Source organism: Eumetopias jubatus, unplaced genomic scaffold, assembly GCF_037043125.1.
Source record: "Eumetopias jubatus isolate StellerSeaLion01/CBP00866 unplaced genomic scaffold, mEumJub1_p1.0 scaffold_3, whole genome shotgun sequence".
Lineage (NCBI taxonomy): Eukaryota > Metazoa > Chordata > Mammalia > Carnivora > Otariidae > Eumetopias > Eumetopias jubatus.
Genome location: NW_028274809.1, coordinates 1,703,434 through 1,716,407, shown reverse-complemented (window position 1 = coordinate 1,716,407; position 12,974 = coordinate 1,703,434). Strand labels below are relative to the sequence as shown.

The window sequence follows — 12,974 nt, the reverse complement described above, 5'->3', positions numbered from 1 at the left end:
CCCGGGGCCCCCCAGGGCAGATGCATCCACCAGGGCAGCAGCACCCGCTATCTTTGGACACAGCCTAGTTTCCTTCCAACTTGGGGCCCACAGGGGCTGGCCCAGCTCCTCCTCCCACGCCAGCCCCTGTCCACTGGTGGGTGCCCCCTAAGGCCTCCCTCAGCTCCTCCCCCAGCCACCTTCACCGGCCACCCTCAGCTGGTCACCACTCTGCCCCCCCTGCCCTCGGGCCAGGATTCTAGCCGGGCCCAGGTGCCAGGAGGGAGACACCAAGCTGAGTGCACAGACCCCAGGTGCCATCCTGAAGCAGCAGAGCGGGGAAGGCACACCTGTGTCCAGGCCCTCGTCATACCTGACCGCAGGATGCTGGGCTCCGTGACTTTCTTGCCATTGACATAGGTGTCTGCGCCCTCGCAGGGCTCCAGGGTCACCACAGCTATGGGACAGAGGAGGACTGTGAGGGACCGTCATCCTGGCTGGTCATGCCCTCTGTCCACATGCACGGCTCGGCTCACCTGGCCACCCAGGTGCGGCCCCCGCCAGGCCTCTCTCCACCCTGCTAGCTGCAAAGCCTGACTGCCAGCACACAATACCTCGTTTGGGCCCCAGAGGAGGGCTGCACCTCACAAAGCGGGTGAGGAAGGTGACGCCCGATGGAGAGGCACATGTGCCCAAGTCAGAGAACCAGGGGAGCCGTCAGGGTCTCCAGTGGGCACAGATGGGAAACAGTGGCTGGCATGTCCCCAGGAGTCCCAGAGCCCTCCAGAGCTTAGAGCCCACCCACCCAGAGGAGGGCAGGCTTTGGGGACAGAATTCTGGGAGAGCCAACATCCCCAACGCTATTTAAGGTCATGACCCTGAAGTGTCCCAGTCACAGTGGGCTGCAGGCCAGACGCTTCCCAGGGATCACGCCTGGCGCTGGGGGGGCCGTGGGCACTGTGATGGCACGGGGATACGGCAGGTGTCTCCCGAGAGGGCCCCGTCCCAGACGGGAAATGGGGACAGAGGTGGGCAGGCAGGCTGCGTAATGGACAGATGACTGCTCCAAGGCCAACAGGAAAGTGTGCTCGAAAAATAGCTCTCCACCCCAGATCAAGGCTCATTCCTCACAGCTTACTACCCCCTGCCCAGGAAGACCCCCAGCCCACTCCTGGCGCGGGGAGGGAGCTCCCGTGTCCACATCCCAGCACTCAAAGCCTCATTCCAACGGAGGTGCTTCCCCAGGACTGACTAGGGAGCCTGGGCGGCGCCTGGCAGTCAGTAGCACGGGGCAAGGCAGGGCTGGAGGGCAGAGATACCTTCACTGCCCCCTCGGGAGTCGCTCCGGAAGACGCAGTGCTCCTCCTTGATGAAGTGCCCGCTCAGGACGATGTCCTGCCGCCTCTCCGCATCCTCCCGGCCCACTCTGAGGAGGGGGGGCGGGGACCGTCAGCGGGGGCTGGACTCAGTGCATCCAGGCCGCCCCCCACTGGCCCGCCCCCATCCCCCCGCCCCCCACAGGATGCCCAGCTGGGCTCCACAGAGAAACACCCAGGGTGCACGAGTGGGGCTGCAGGGGATGCCCTAAGTGTAGCCCAGCCTGGGGAGCCACATAGCACAGAGTGGCCTTCAGCCTTGTGTCCAGCAACAAGCACGGGCGGACAGCAGGGTTCCAGCAGATGCCAGGTTCGGCAGCCCCTCTGCAGGGGGGAGCCTACCACCCCCCCCACGACCCCCACCTGGTGATCCCGTCCTTGATGTAGTACAGGAGGCACTCGGACATCAGTGGGTCCTCGTTCAGGTTGACAAGATGTGGCGTCTGGGGAGAGAGGAGGGTCACCTCTGCTGGGGAGGCGCAGGGGCCCAGCACTGGCCTCTCTCTCCTCAGATGCCAGACCACCACCACCAGCCCTAGGTTTGGCCTCATGAGGACACAGTGTCCTCCCAGCCTGGCTTCCCTGAGGAGGAGCCCAGGGAGCTCAGAACCTAAGGGGGAGGCGCTTAGGGGGAGCTGGGCTTCCAGAGGAGCTGGGAGCCCAGGGAGGTGCTGGGGGCTGTGGTGGGCCCTTGGATATGCAGGGTGCAGGCTGGGTCCCGCAGGGACCAGGGCACCTGGCTCTGGGTCCGTTCCTCCACCCTAAAAGGGGCTACAGGACCCCATTCCAACTGAAGCACCCAGGAACTGAGGGCCCCAGTGGACCTGCAAGTGCAGAAGGATTAGGGTGCTGACTGGGGAGGGAGCTGGCCTGGGGGCTGTGGAGCAGAGGGTGTGAAAGTAGTCCCTGCTAGGCCCCCCAACTCGTCCGCGGGCGTACCGAAGGTGACCACCCTTCCCAGGGCAACACCCGCAGGCTCCACCCACTGGGGCCCTAGACACGCTTCCTGAGCTCAGGAACGCCACCTCACACTGTGTCCCAGGCCGGGGTCCTGCAACCTGGTGGAGGCTGGGACAGCTTTCTTGGCTTCCCGCTGGGCACCTCCGAACAAGCAGCCTCCTCGCCAAGCTCCAAGTCCCCCAGACCCCACCACCACTCTGTGCAGGACTGTGAAGTCCTGGTCATCGGACACTGGGGACAACTATCCCCAGCCACCCCTTTTCCCAAGCAAGGAGAGCTGTGCTCACCAGAGTCCCAGGAATGCCACCCTCTCAGGAGGAGGTATCCTCAGAGGCCCCCAGGGCAGTGTCCAGACTGGGGCCATCAAGTATTCTCTCTGCCACCAACCACAGGCCTCCAGGGTGCAAGTGTCCCGAGGCCACCTGCCCCCACAGCTCTGTACACTAGCCCTGGGGTGCGCCCCACCCCCCAGTAAGGGTCAGGGACTGAGAGCCCAGGAGCAATCCATTCCAAATTGAAACTAAAGCCTATCCAGAAGGGATATGAAGCAGCGTACCACCTGCTCCGCAGCCTGCCCCAAGTGTAGAGCCTGCCCACATGTCCTCCCAAGCACCCCTCCCTCCCTCCTGCCTCTGGGCCTTAGCCCACATTGCTCTCCTGGCCTGGAGTGCATGGGGCAAAAGAAGCCCGAAGAGCCTGGCCCTGTGCCCAGGGAGTGGCCCCCGGATGATGAATGCATCACCCAGCATGCGCACTCCCCTTCCCATGGGGTCCCCAGCAGCACGGAGGGCACTCCACGTGCCTCTGGCTTCAGGTGCTGGCAACACAGAAACCCTTTGTCTCAAACAAGGCCAAGATGAAAAGCCAGCCACAGGAAGTTGCTCTAGGGAAGATGGGCGGGCGCTTCCTCACTGACCAACTGTCAGAGGCAGGGCCTGGACACCCCGAGCTGTGGTCAGAGCAGATACCTCCTTGGAGGCTTCCTGGCTTGGAACTTGGCTCCTAAGAGCTCTAAGGGTCTGGCACTCCTTGGGGTGAAGGGGGGTCCTGGGTCCTAGAATTATCAGAGAGAATTTTCCCCAAATGCTCATGCTACACCCCATCTGAGCTATCAAAGGGGGGTGGTGCTCTGCTCCATGTGAGGCCCCCCAGCTGACAGGGCCAGGTCTGGAGAGCGAGCCAGCCTGGGGTAGGAGAAGAGTCCCAGCTGGGACAGCCAGACCCATCTCCGGCTAAGCTCCAAGAGGGTAGTGTCTCCCAGTTTCATGTCCAGCCAGGCCCTGCCCATGGCCAGCACAGGCTCTGGTGGGTCCACGCCCCCCAGTCTAGCCTCCACTTCAAGGATCCCAGTCCGTTCCTCAGGCAGAGTGAGCCATCTGGGTGTCCTAAGGCCACGGGGACATCCCACTGTGGGGAGGCCAGGTCGAGTCTCCCACACAGCAAGGTCTGGCTGTGCGCGAGCATGGCCCCTGGGGCCTACACCTGCCCCCTCTCAGCCCAGGAGGATCCCTCTGGCCTCCCAGAGGAGCTGACACCCCACGAAGGGCTGTGGGCCACCCAGGCCAGTCTGAGTCAGGGCCGTACCCCAGAACCAAAACCAGCACCTACCTTTTTGGGAGAAAACACCCCCAGTGTGCCGCCATCCTCCCTCATGGCCACACCCATCTCGGCCAGTAGGGCTTCCCTGGAAGGACAGTGTCCGGGTCAGCTTGAGCCTCGAGGCCACAGGACCTGCCTCACCCCTAACCGACCCATCGGCCAAGCAGGAGCCGGAGGGGATCTGGCCACACGGCCCAAGGGCAGCGCCCAGGTGGCGCCCCATCCAGTCAGTGATCCGCTTAGAGAGACCTGTCACCTGATCAGAGATCAGGTCAATGGGGCCATCGGCGATGGGGTGGGGTGAGGCAGGGAGTCCCCGGTGAGAGGAGATAAGACCGTCCCACGCTAGGGCACGGCCACCCCCAGGAGCCCAGGGCTGGGCTGCTGGAGTCCTCAGTTTCCCCACTGCCCACCTCTCCATCCGGATGGCTTCCGTCCGCCGCAGCTTCTCCTCCCATGTCTCGTTGAGCTCAGCGATGATCTTCTCCGTCTCCTGGGCAGCGAGACAGAGCAGAGTGAGGCTGGGGGTCTGCGGCGGGAGCAGACAGAGGCCAGGCTGCCAGGCAAAGGGCAGATGAGCAGCCAGGTCTGTCTAGACAGCGCAATGCCCGAAAGGTCAAGGTGAAGGGCTAAGGGGTTAACGTGTCCACGGACAGAAGTGTCTCCTGTGGACACAGCCAGACAGTAAAGGAAAAGGCAAAATAAACCTGGAGGAAGAGAAACACGTACATACGAGGACATTGAGAGACGTGTGGGACACTGAGAGACACGTGGGACACTGAGAGACGTGTGGGACACGGAGAGACACGCGGGACACGGAGAGACACGTGGGGACACTGAGAACATGTGGGGACACTGAGAGACATGTGGGACACTGAGAGACATGCGGGACACGGAGAGACACGTGGGGACACTGAGAACATGTGGGGACACTGAGAGACACGTGGGACACTGAGAGACACGTGGGACACGGAGAGACATGCGGGACACTGAGAGACACGTGGGACACGGAGAGACACATGAGACACGGAGAGACATGCGGGACACTGAGAGACACGTGGGACATGGAGAGACGTGTGGGACACTGAGAGACACGTGGGGACACTGAGAGACATGCGGGACACGGAGAGACGTGTGGGACACTGAGAGACACGTGGGGACACTGAGAGACATGCGGGACATGGAGAGACACGTGGGACACGGAGAGACATGCGGGACACTGAGAGACACGTGGGACACGGAGAGACACGTGGGACATGGAGAGACATGCGGGACACTGAGAGACACGTGGGACATGGAGAGACATGTGGGGACACTGAGAGACATGCGGGACACGGAGAGACGTGTGGGACACTGAGAGACACGTGGGGACACTGAGAACACGTGGGGACACTGAGAGACACGTGGGGACACGGAGAGACGTGTGGGACACTGAGAGACATGTGGGGACACTGAGATGTGTGGGGGCACTGAGAACACGTGGGGACACTGAGAACACGTGGGGACACTGAGAGACACTTGGAACTCTGAGAGACATGCAAGACACTGAGAGAGATGTGGGACACTGAGAGACACGCGGGACACGGAGAGACATGCGGGACACTGAGAGACACGTGGGGACACTGAGAGACACGCGGGACACTGAGAGACACGTGGGGACACTGAGAGACACGTGGGACACTGAGAACATGTGGGGACACTGAGAGACACGCGGGACACTGGGAGACACTCAAGGACAGTGCAAGACACTCAGGAGCACTGTGAGACACGCAGGGACACTAGAGACACATGGGGACACTAGACACACGCAGAGGTACTAAGAGATACTTGGGGACACTGAGAGACACGTGGGACACTGAGACTGGTTCTGAGGCACATATGTCCCTTGGCCACTGCCGGGACACAGACAACAAGCACTTCCAACATCAGCACCAGCTCCTGGCTTCCTTCCCAGTCCCACAGCCCAGGGGGCCCTATGCCCCAGGGTCACCCACCCACCCAGTGCCCCACCCCAGCCTCGGTCTAGCCCCCGTGCGTTTGTCTGCTGAGTCACCCCCAGCCCTGCACAGCCCAGCATCCCACAGTCATTCCCTAGAGGAACGCTGAGCCCGCAACCTAAAACCCAGCCGGCCCGCCGTGGGGTCACAGGTGTGAGCACAGAACACCTGGGCAGGAGCGCAGAAGCCCCCGGGACCCCTGCCTGCCCTGCTCAGCACGTGGGGAGCCCTCGGTGCTGGGCAGTGGAGGGGGTGCCCGCAGGGGGGGCCCAGACTTGCTCGCTCCACCTCCAAGCAAGCCCACCCCGTGCTGTCAGGACACCCCTTCCAGGAGGAGAGGCCTCGGGCCCCACCCCCGGTGCACAGGCCTCTGTGCGGTGGGGGGGGGGGGGCGCTGTTCCCCGCAGATGGCGCCCTCACCTTCAGCCTCTCGATGGCCTCCTCACTGCCCGGGGCAAACAAGATGCGCTCGTGCAGGCTGGACACGGAGGCGGCACGGCTGGACAGGGCCGAGAGCGAGGACGAGGGGCTCATGCCCACCAGGGCGTTGGTCACTGTGGAGAGATTGTCAGGGGCTGGACTCAACTCTGCCCCGCCACGGTTACGGTTATTGTTCTCAAGGTCGGAAACGTCTACGGGAGGAAGGGAAGGGGAGGGCAGGCAGACAGACGGGAGGGAGAGAAAAGAAAGACCAAGTTGGGAATGAGCAAGAGGTGGGTGAAGAGAGGCAGGAAACGGAAGCCCCCAGCAGGTGCAGCCTGGGGCCCAGCGCCGGACAAGCACATGCAAGGCTGCCTGCCACCTGCCTGCCGGGGAAGCCAGCCCCCAGAGCCCTCCCAGCACCCCGGCAGCAGCAGGGCACCCCCTCGAGCTCCTCTCTGCTCTCCCCACCCTGCCTGGGCCTGCGGCCTTCCTGCTTTCCCCACACCCGCTCCCAGGCTGCCTGGCAGTCTCCGCACCCCGACCCTGTCTCCTGGCCTTTGCTGTCACTGCCCTGTGGCTTTCCTGCACCCAGAGCCCTGACACCCAGCCTCGCCCTCTCTGCCATGGGCGCCCCCCTCCACCCCCCCCCGGTACCCGTCGCCCGCCTGGCCAGCCACGTGCCTCCGAGCTGCGGAGACCATGCTGCCCTAACTGTCCAGCCCCACTGAGCACAGGACTCGGCCCCGAGAACACCTTGGAGGAGAGGTGAACCGTGGGACCCCCGAGAGAGCCCCTACTCCTCCACCCTGAAGAGCCTGCTCTGGGCCGCCCCAGGGCTCCACGCCCCGAGGCCTGGGACTTGGGGCTACAGGACGCCTCCTGGCGGGGGAGGTGCCCAGACCCCTCCTGGCAGAAGCAGACACGCAGCAGAGCGGCAGCAAACATAGGACAGCACGGGGCGCGAGGGAGAACCAGGGTGCCCTGCGGCCCTGGGTCAGGGAGGCACCAAGCCACAGGCCCAAGGCCAGAAGGAGACAGGCTGGGAGGCTCTGGCCCAGCATTCTCACTCAGCATTTCCAGAGGAAGGGGCTTCGGGGCGTGGGGAGCCGGGGCGAGGCCGGACCTGGGAGCCAGGGGGCAGACCCGGCTCCTCAGGCCCTCCAGCCCTCCCCGCCCTCTGGTGCTAGCTACCATTCTGAGCTCCCCAGGCCTCTGGGAGTACAGAGCGCTCAGACAGGCCGAGCTCAGCCACTTCCAGCCTGAGAAGGCCTTGGCTGTACCAGGCCTCCCTGGGGCCTCAGTTTCCCACATAGACATGGGCTGAGCGAGGAACATAGGCGCACCAGGTGGTGGGCCCTGCATCTACCAGGACGGTGCCTGTGAGCAAGAGAGCTGCTGTCCCCTGCCCCTGAAAGGGGGGAAGGCAGAGGAGGGCTGGGCCGGCGCCTCCCTGCCGTGCTGCCCTATACCCCGCGGAGCAGGGACAGAAGCAGGGAAGCGGAGAGCAGCAAGGGGGATACACACATTTGGGTCCTCCGGGCACAGTGTTGGCTAAGGGGAGGGGAGGCGTGGGGGAGGGAGGAGAGACAGAGAAACAGAAGAACAGGTTTGTCTCCAGAGGGTCTGAGGTCCGCCCCTCGCAGGCCGGGCACCAGGCTGGGTGGTGGGGGTCTTCAGCGGACACTCGGGGACCGCTGCAACCCCAGCACCCACAGCACGCCGATGTGGCTTCCAGGGAAACCGTCTGCGGCCTGCTTGGGCCAGCACCAAACCCAAACCATGCAGTCCATCCACCCCGGCTGAGGCCAGAAACCACAGCCTCCCCCCCGAGGTGGCTTGCCCAGGGACTCAGAGCAGGGCTAGGATTCAGGTCAGGGCCGTGCGGGCAGCCTGGCCAGCCCCAGCCGGCCAGGCTGCCCTGCCCAGGACAGGCGGCACAGACACTCACTATCGGTGATGTCCCCGAGACCCTGGGCGTACAGCAGGTCCCGCAGCCGGGTCACCTCGTCCTTCAGCTCACGGATTAGCTTGTTGTTCGGGTCCTCATTGATGATGGCGTTACAGCGGATCTGTTTGGCTCGGTCAGCATACCTGGACAGCCAAGGGAGCTGTGGTCTGTGCTCGTGGTCGGCCGGCCCAAAGGGGCCCAGAGCCCCACCCGGGGCAGAGCCGTGGTGGGGAGGGCCTCGGCAGCTGGGGCCCGGGGCCTGGACACAGAGCAGGGGGTCACCCCCCTTGGAGTCAGTGGGGCCACTGGCCAGAGAGCTACAGGTAGGGTAACCTAGCTCTGCCCCCCTATTTGGGGGGACCGAGTCCCCAGGAGGAGCAGGGATAGGGTGGTACCTCTCCCCGTGGTGGGGCTTTCGCAACTGGACCTGTGGTCCCCGGGGTGGAGGGAACAAGTCTGACCGCTGCAGGAATGTGAGGATGCCCACATGCGTGCGTATTTAGCCTGCATACTTAAGTGTCATGGGTGTGTGAGCACGTACCTCTATCAGGACCCACCCCAATTTTTCCTTTTACCATTGGTGGTGTGTGACCTGGGCAGCCAAGCAACCTCCTTCAAGGCCAGCACCCAGGCTGCCCACTCAGGCTGCCCGCCCTGCAGCCACAGGGACCTTTGGCACACACCCGTGCCCCTTTGCTCATTAAAGACCTGGTTTGGTAGCACAGGGGTCCTGGGCCGCTCGGAGTCCCATGGGTGGTGGGAATGGAACGGGCCCGTGAAGACCCAGGTGCCCCCAACAGCCACTTGGAGCCTCAAGGAGCCCCAGATGAGATGACCTCCCCCAAAGTGGTGCTCCTGACTCGGGTAGAAAGGGATCCACGCCCTCCCGGAGCCAGGCAGGGGGCGGAGGCCGCCTCGCTCGAGAACACACCTCAGCGTGCTCAGAGTCTCATCATAGTTGATGTCTGCAGGGCTCAGGGCCGCCACCATCGCCGTCCTCGAGTTCCCACCTGTGGGAAGACAGCCGGGTCATGGGGGCTCCTCTCTCCCCCGTCCCCTCCTATCTCTGCTGCTGGGGAGGCCGAGGCCCAGACAGGTAAACCGAGTCACGGGCCACTGTATGAACAGGGGGGTCTGGCCTTCACCACTGCAGTGGGCGGCTCAGTCACTTTTCTTCTATAGCATGCTCTTCTCACATTTGGGGTTGTTTTACAATAGCCAGGCCCCCTCCCCATAACCAAGTGGGGGGGAGCTGTGGCGGACTTTACAGCATTTACTACAAGGGTCGGGATAATTTCTTTAGAAACTCAACATTCATTTCAATTCAAGATGCAATGATTTCTTTCATTTTTATCTTTCTCTTTTGGAATATTTTTCTTAATATTTCATATCCAGAGTCCTGGCCCAGGACGGCGCAGAGCCTGGCGTCAGGTAGCACACCGCGTGAGGAAATTGATGGTTGGGCTTCAGCTCCGAGGCCAACGGATCACTCGAAGGCTCAGAACACAGCGAGCACTGGGCAGGGGGTGTGGGCAGGTCAGCAGCCCGGGCAGCCCTCAGGAACATGATCCCCACACGAACTGTGAGGTGGCAGTGTGAAGAGGGGCTTGGGGTGCGGTGCCATGCCGGTGCCAGGTTGGGCTGCATGGGGGGTTCCCCCTGCCCCTACCCTGGAGCTGGGCCTGGGCATGGCCCTGTGGCAGAGGCCTCCTTCCGGTCCACGTCCCAGGTGAAGGAACACATTCCTAGGACACTACCATCCACTCTCAGGGGTGCCACCCTCCGGGAGCACCCAGGAAGCCTGATGTGGTACCCGTCACCAGCTCAAGCGGAGGATCAGCCAGGCTGGTTCTGGGGTGCCGGGTCGGCCAGCAGGGGCTCCTACACCGTAGCCACGAAGCTAAGGAAGTCTGTAGGTCCCAGCTGCCTATGTTCATTGGGTCAGCCCAAGACTCAGTTTACCTTCCTGGGCATCAGCCTCCCAAACTGTGAACATAGCCAGGGAGGACCCCTGAGGTTATTTTTGGGAGGAAAGGGATCAGTATTGGGACACTCCAGTCTCTATCTCTCTCTGTGTGTCTTAGGGGCTCAGAACTCAAGGAGAAGGGGTGACAGATGGCACCTACCAAAAGCCCAGCAAGCAAGCAAGGCTCCCCGGAATCTGGAGTCCCAGCAAAGGGTGGTACTTGGTGTGGATGTCACGGGCTTGAAGCAGGAGCCCTGACATAGGTGTGTGTGTTCTGTGGCCCTGTGGGCCATCCTGCTTCCCTGTACTTGCTCTCCTTAGCCCTTTGCTGGCCTCCAGAAGGATCCCTCAGGTTTGCCTCAGCCTCGGCCCAGAAAGGGTGAGAGGCCTCCTGGTGGTTGGACACCCCCTCCCAGGAGGTAAGGCAGGACAATGGCTCAGGGTGGAAGTCAGAACCCTAGGGGTAAGTGAACCCGAGAGTCCTCACCCAGATTTTCTCGGAGGAGCCAGGTCAGCACGGAATCTCTGTATGGAATGAAATCTGTCTTCTTCTTTTTCTTGTTCTGTGAGGGAAGAACATTCAAGGTCAACCCTGTGCCCATTGGAGGGGAAGGGAGATGGAGGGGGCAAAGCACAGGGTCTGTGGGGTGGGTCCCCAGAGCCAAAGGCTGCTGTGGAGGGCAGGGCTGGGCCAGTTCTCAAGGCCTCTCCCCACCTGACCCCTAGGGTGCTACCCCCAGGTGCCCACACTCAGGGCCAGAACCAGACTTCCTGTCACATCCCCTCAGGTTCCTCCCTAGTCCATCCCGTCGCGCATCTGGGCCACACAGCCAGACAGAGCCGATGTCCTCTCTCCACTCTGTCAGAAGGACCAATCTGAGCCCATCGCCCCCTCCTCAAGCAGTACTGTCAGTTCTGCTGACTAAAAAGAAAAGGCCCCACCACTTTATGCAGCATTCCAGGCCTCTGCCAGTGCCCTCCGCTCACCTCTCTCTCTCCGCATGGAACTCACCTTTCCTCCCCTGCAGTCCAGGCACAAGCCCCTTCTTTAGAACCTGCTCCCCCACCTCCCCTCAGGACGAAGCATCCTCCACATTCCTAGCTACTCCTGTGACTCTTTGTTCCTCTATTAAAGTGAATGCAGGTCATTCAGAATGTGGACTCAGGCCCAGGTAATGCCTGCTAGGAATCATTGCTTCTCATGGACATGACTTATGGACTGACTGAAGGAGTCCACTAATCATGGCTATTCAGTTACTTTCCAGTGTCTCCTAGTTCATGTATAGAGTTGCTTAAAAGTATTTGTTGAGCACCTGCAGTGGCCAGCAGATGTGGCGCCTGCCGCCCAGACGCCCCCCCGCAGGGAGACGCACACAGGCGCTACCACAAGGGCTGTGCCGTTTCTCTGGGTACAAGCTCATCTGTCATTGTTCTTCAGGATGATTTCCAAGAGGAGCTCCACTAGCTCTCAGAGAACATAACTTGTGAAAGCTCTTGAGACACGAGGTCAGAATGGCTTTCCAAAATGTTGTGCTGGCTTTGCTGTAGGCGAGGCTTGAGTGTCCACCTCCTAGCAGCTCCTCAGTACTGAAGGCCTTTTTTAATCTGTTGAGACTTGGTGGATGAAAACTGTATTTCTACTTTGCTTTTTGATTACTTAATTCCTGAGGCTGAATCTTCTGCCACATTTGTCAGATTCCCATTTCCACAGTAAATGTCCTACGATCACGTAGTCCTTTCTGCAAGGACCAGGAGTCACCTTCAGTTCTGTCACTCCATCACCACTGTTCATTCCATCCAGCAGCAGCCACTGTTCAGTCATGCTCCTGCACCTCCCAGAACTACCCACTGCTCTCCCTTCTCCTCTGCCTTCCCAGCCTCCATCATCTCACACCTGAATTTTTGCGCCACTGACTTCGTCTCCTGACTGCCACACCAGGCCATGCCGTTCCCCATCTATTCTTCATGCAGCAGCCTGAGCCCTGCTGAAAACCCATCCACTGCTCCCCATTAAACCACAATCAGCTAGTTCCTGACAACAGACTAAAGACCTCAGATCAGGCCCCTGCCCTTCTCTGGCCTCATCATCTACATGCCTCCATGCTCCCTCCTCCAGACCCTGATCCTCAAAAACTTTCTCACTCCATTTCTGAAAAAGTTTCTATTGCAAACCCCTCACTTCACACAGTTCCCATAGTGCCTCACATAGTCCCTCATAGTCTTTTACTCACTCCCTCATGCAGTTCCCCACAGCACCCTGCACAGTTCCAGGTCCACCACACAACTATGCACAATATGTCACACAATGCATCTCGCAGTTCATGACACAGTTCCTCTCTCACAGTTCCTTATATAGTTCTTTACATAGTTCCACCTAGCTCCTCACACAGATCTCTACAGAGTTCCTCACATAGTTCCACACAATTCCTTACAGTCCCTGGCATTGTCCTTCACAGTTCTTCACACATTTCCCCAAAGAGCTTCTCGCAGCTCCTAACATAGCTCCCCCCACAATCCCTCACACAATTCTGCTTTTTAAAGAGTTCCCTACACAGTCCCGATGCAGCTCCTCACACTTCCGCCCATAATTCCACATAGTCCCTCACAATTCCTGAAAACGTCCTCAGCACTTTCACAGTCCCCACACCATTTTGCATTCTTCCTCTCACAGTTCCACATAGTTTCTCACAATTCACACAGTTCTCAACCGTTCCTCAGTTTCTCAT

General features: G+C 60.9%; 1 protein-coding gene across 20 annotated transcripts in view; it reads right to left on the bottom strand.

Annotated features, from left to right (window-relative positions):
- The window catches only part of KIF1A (kinesin family member 1A), a 71,662-nt gene that overhangs the window by 40,646 nt on the left and 18,042 nt on the right, over window positions 1–12,974 (bottom strand). For 7 of the 20 annotated variants that reach the window (XM_088021999.1, XM_088022000.1, XM_088022001.1 and 4 more), the window contains exons 10-19: window positions 10,736–10,811; window positions 9,214–9,292; window positions 8,283–8,425; window positions 7,859–7,885; window positions 6,332–6,543; window positions 4,328–4,407; window positions 3,924–3,999; window positions 1,719–1,798; window positions 1,299–1,405; window positions 353–436 (exon numbers count right to left, since the gene is read on the bottom strand). In XM_088021999.1, coding sequence (XP_087878125.1) covers window positions 353–436; window positions 1,299–1,405; window positions 1,719–1,798; window positions 3,924–3,999; window positions 4,328–4,407; window positions 6,332–6,543; window positions 7,859–7,885; window positions 8,283–8,425; window positions 9,214–9,292; window positions 10,736–10,811 — 964 coding nt within the window. The remainder of the gene's footprint in view (window positions 1–352; window positions 437–1,298; window positions 1,406–1,718; window positions 1,799–3,923; window positions 4,000–4,327; window positions 4,408–6,331; window positions 6,544–7,858; window positions 7,886–8,282; window positions 8,426–9,213; window positions 9,293–10,735; window positions 10,812–12,974) is intronic. The other 13 variants (XM_088022004.1, XM_088022003.1, XM_088022005.1 and 10 more) reach the window with 3 other exon arrangements.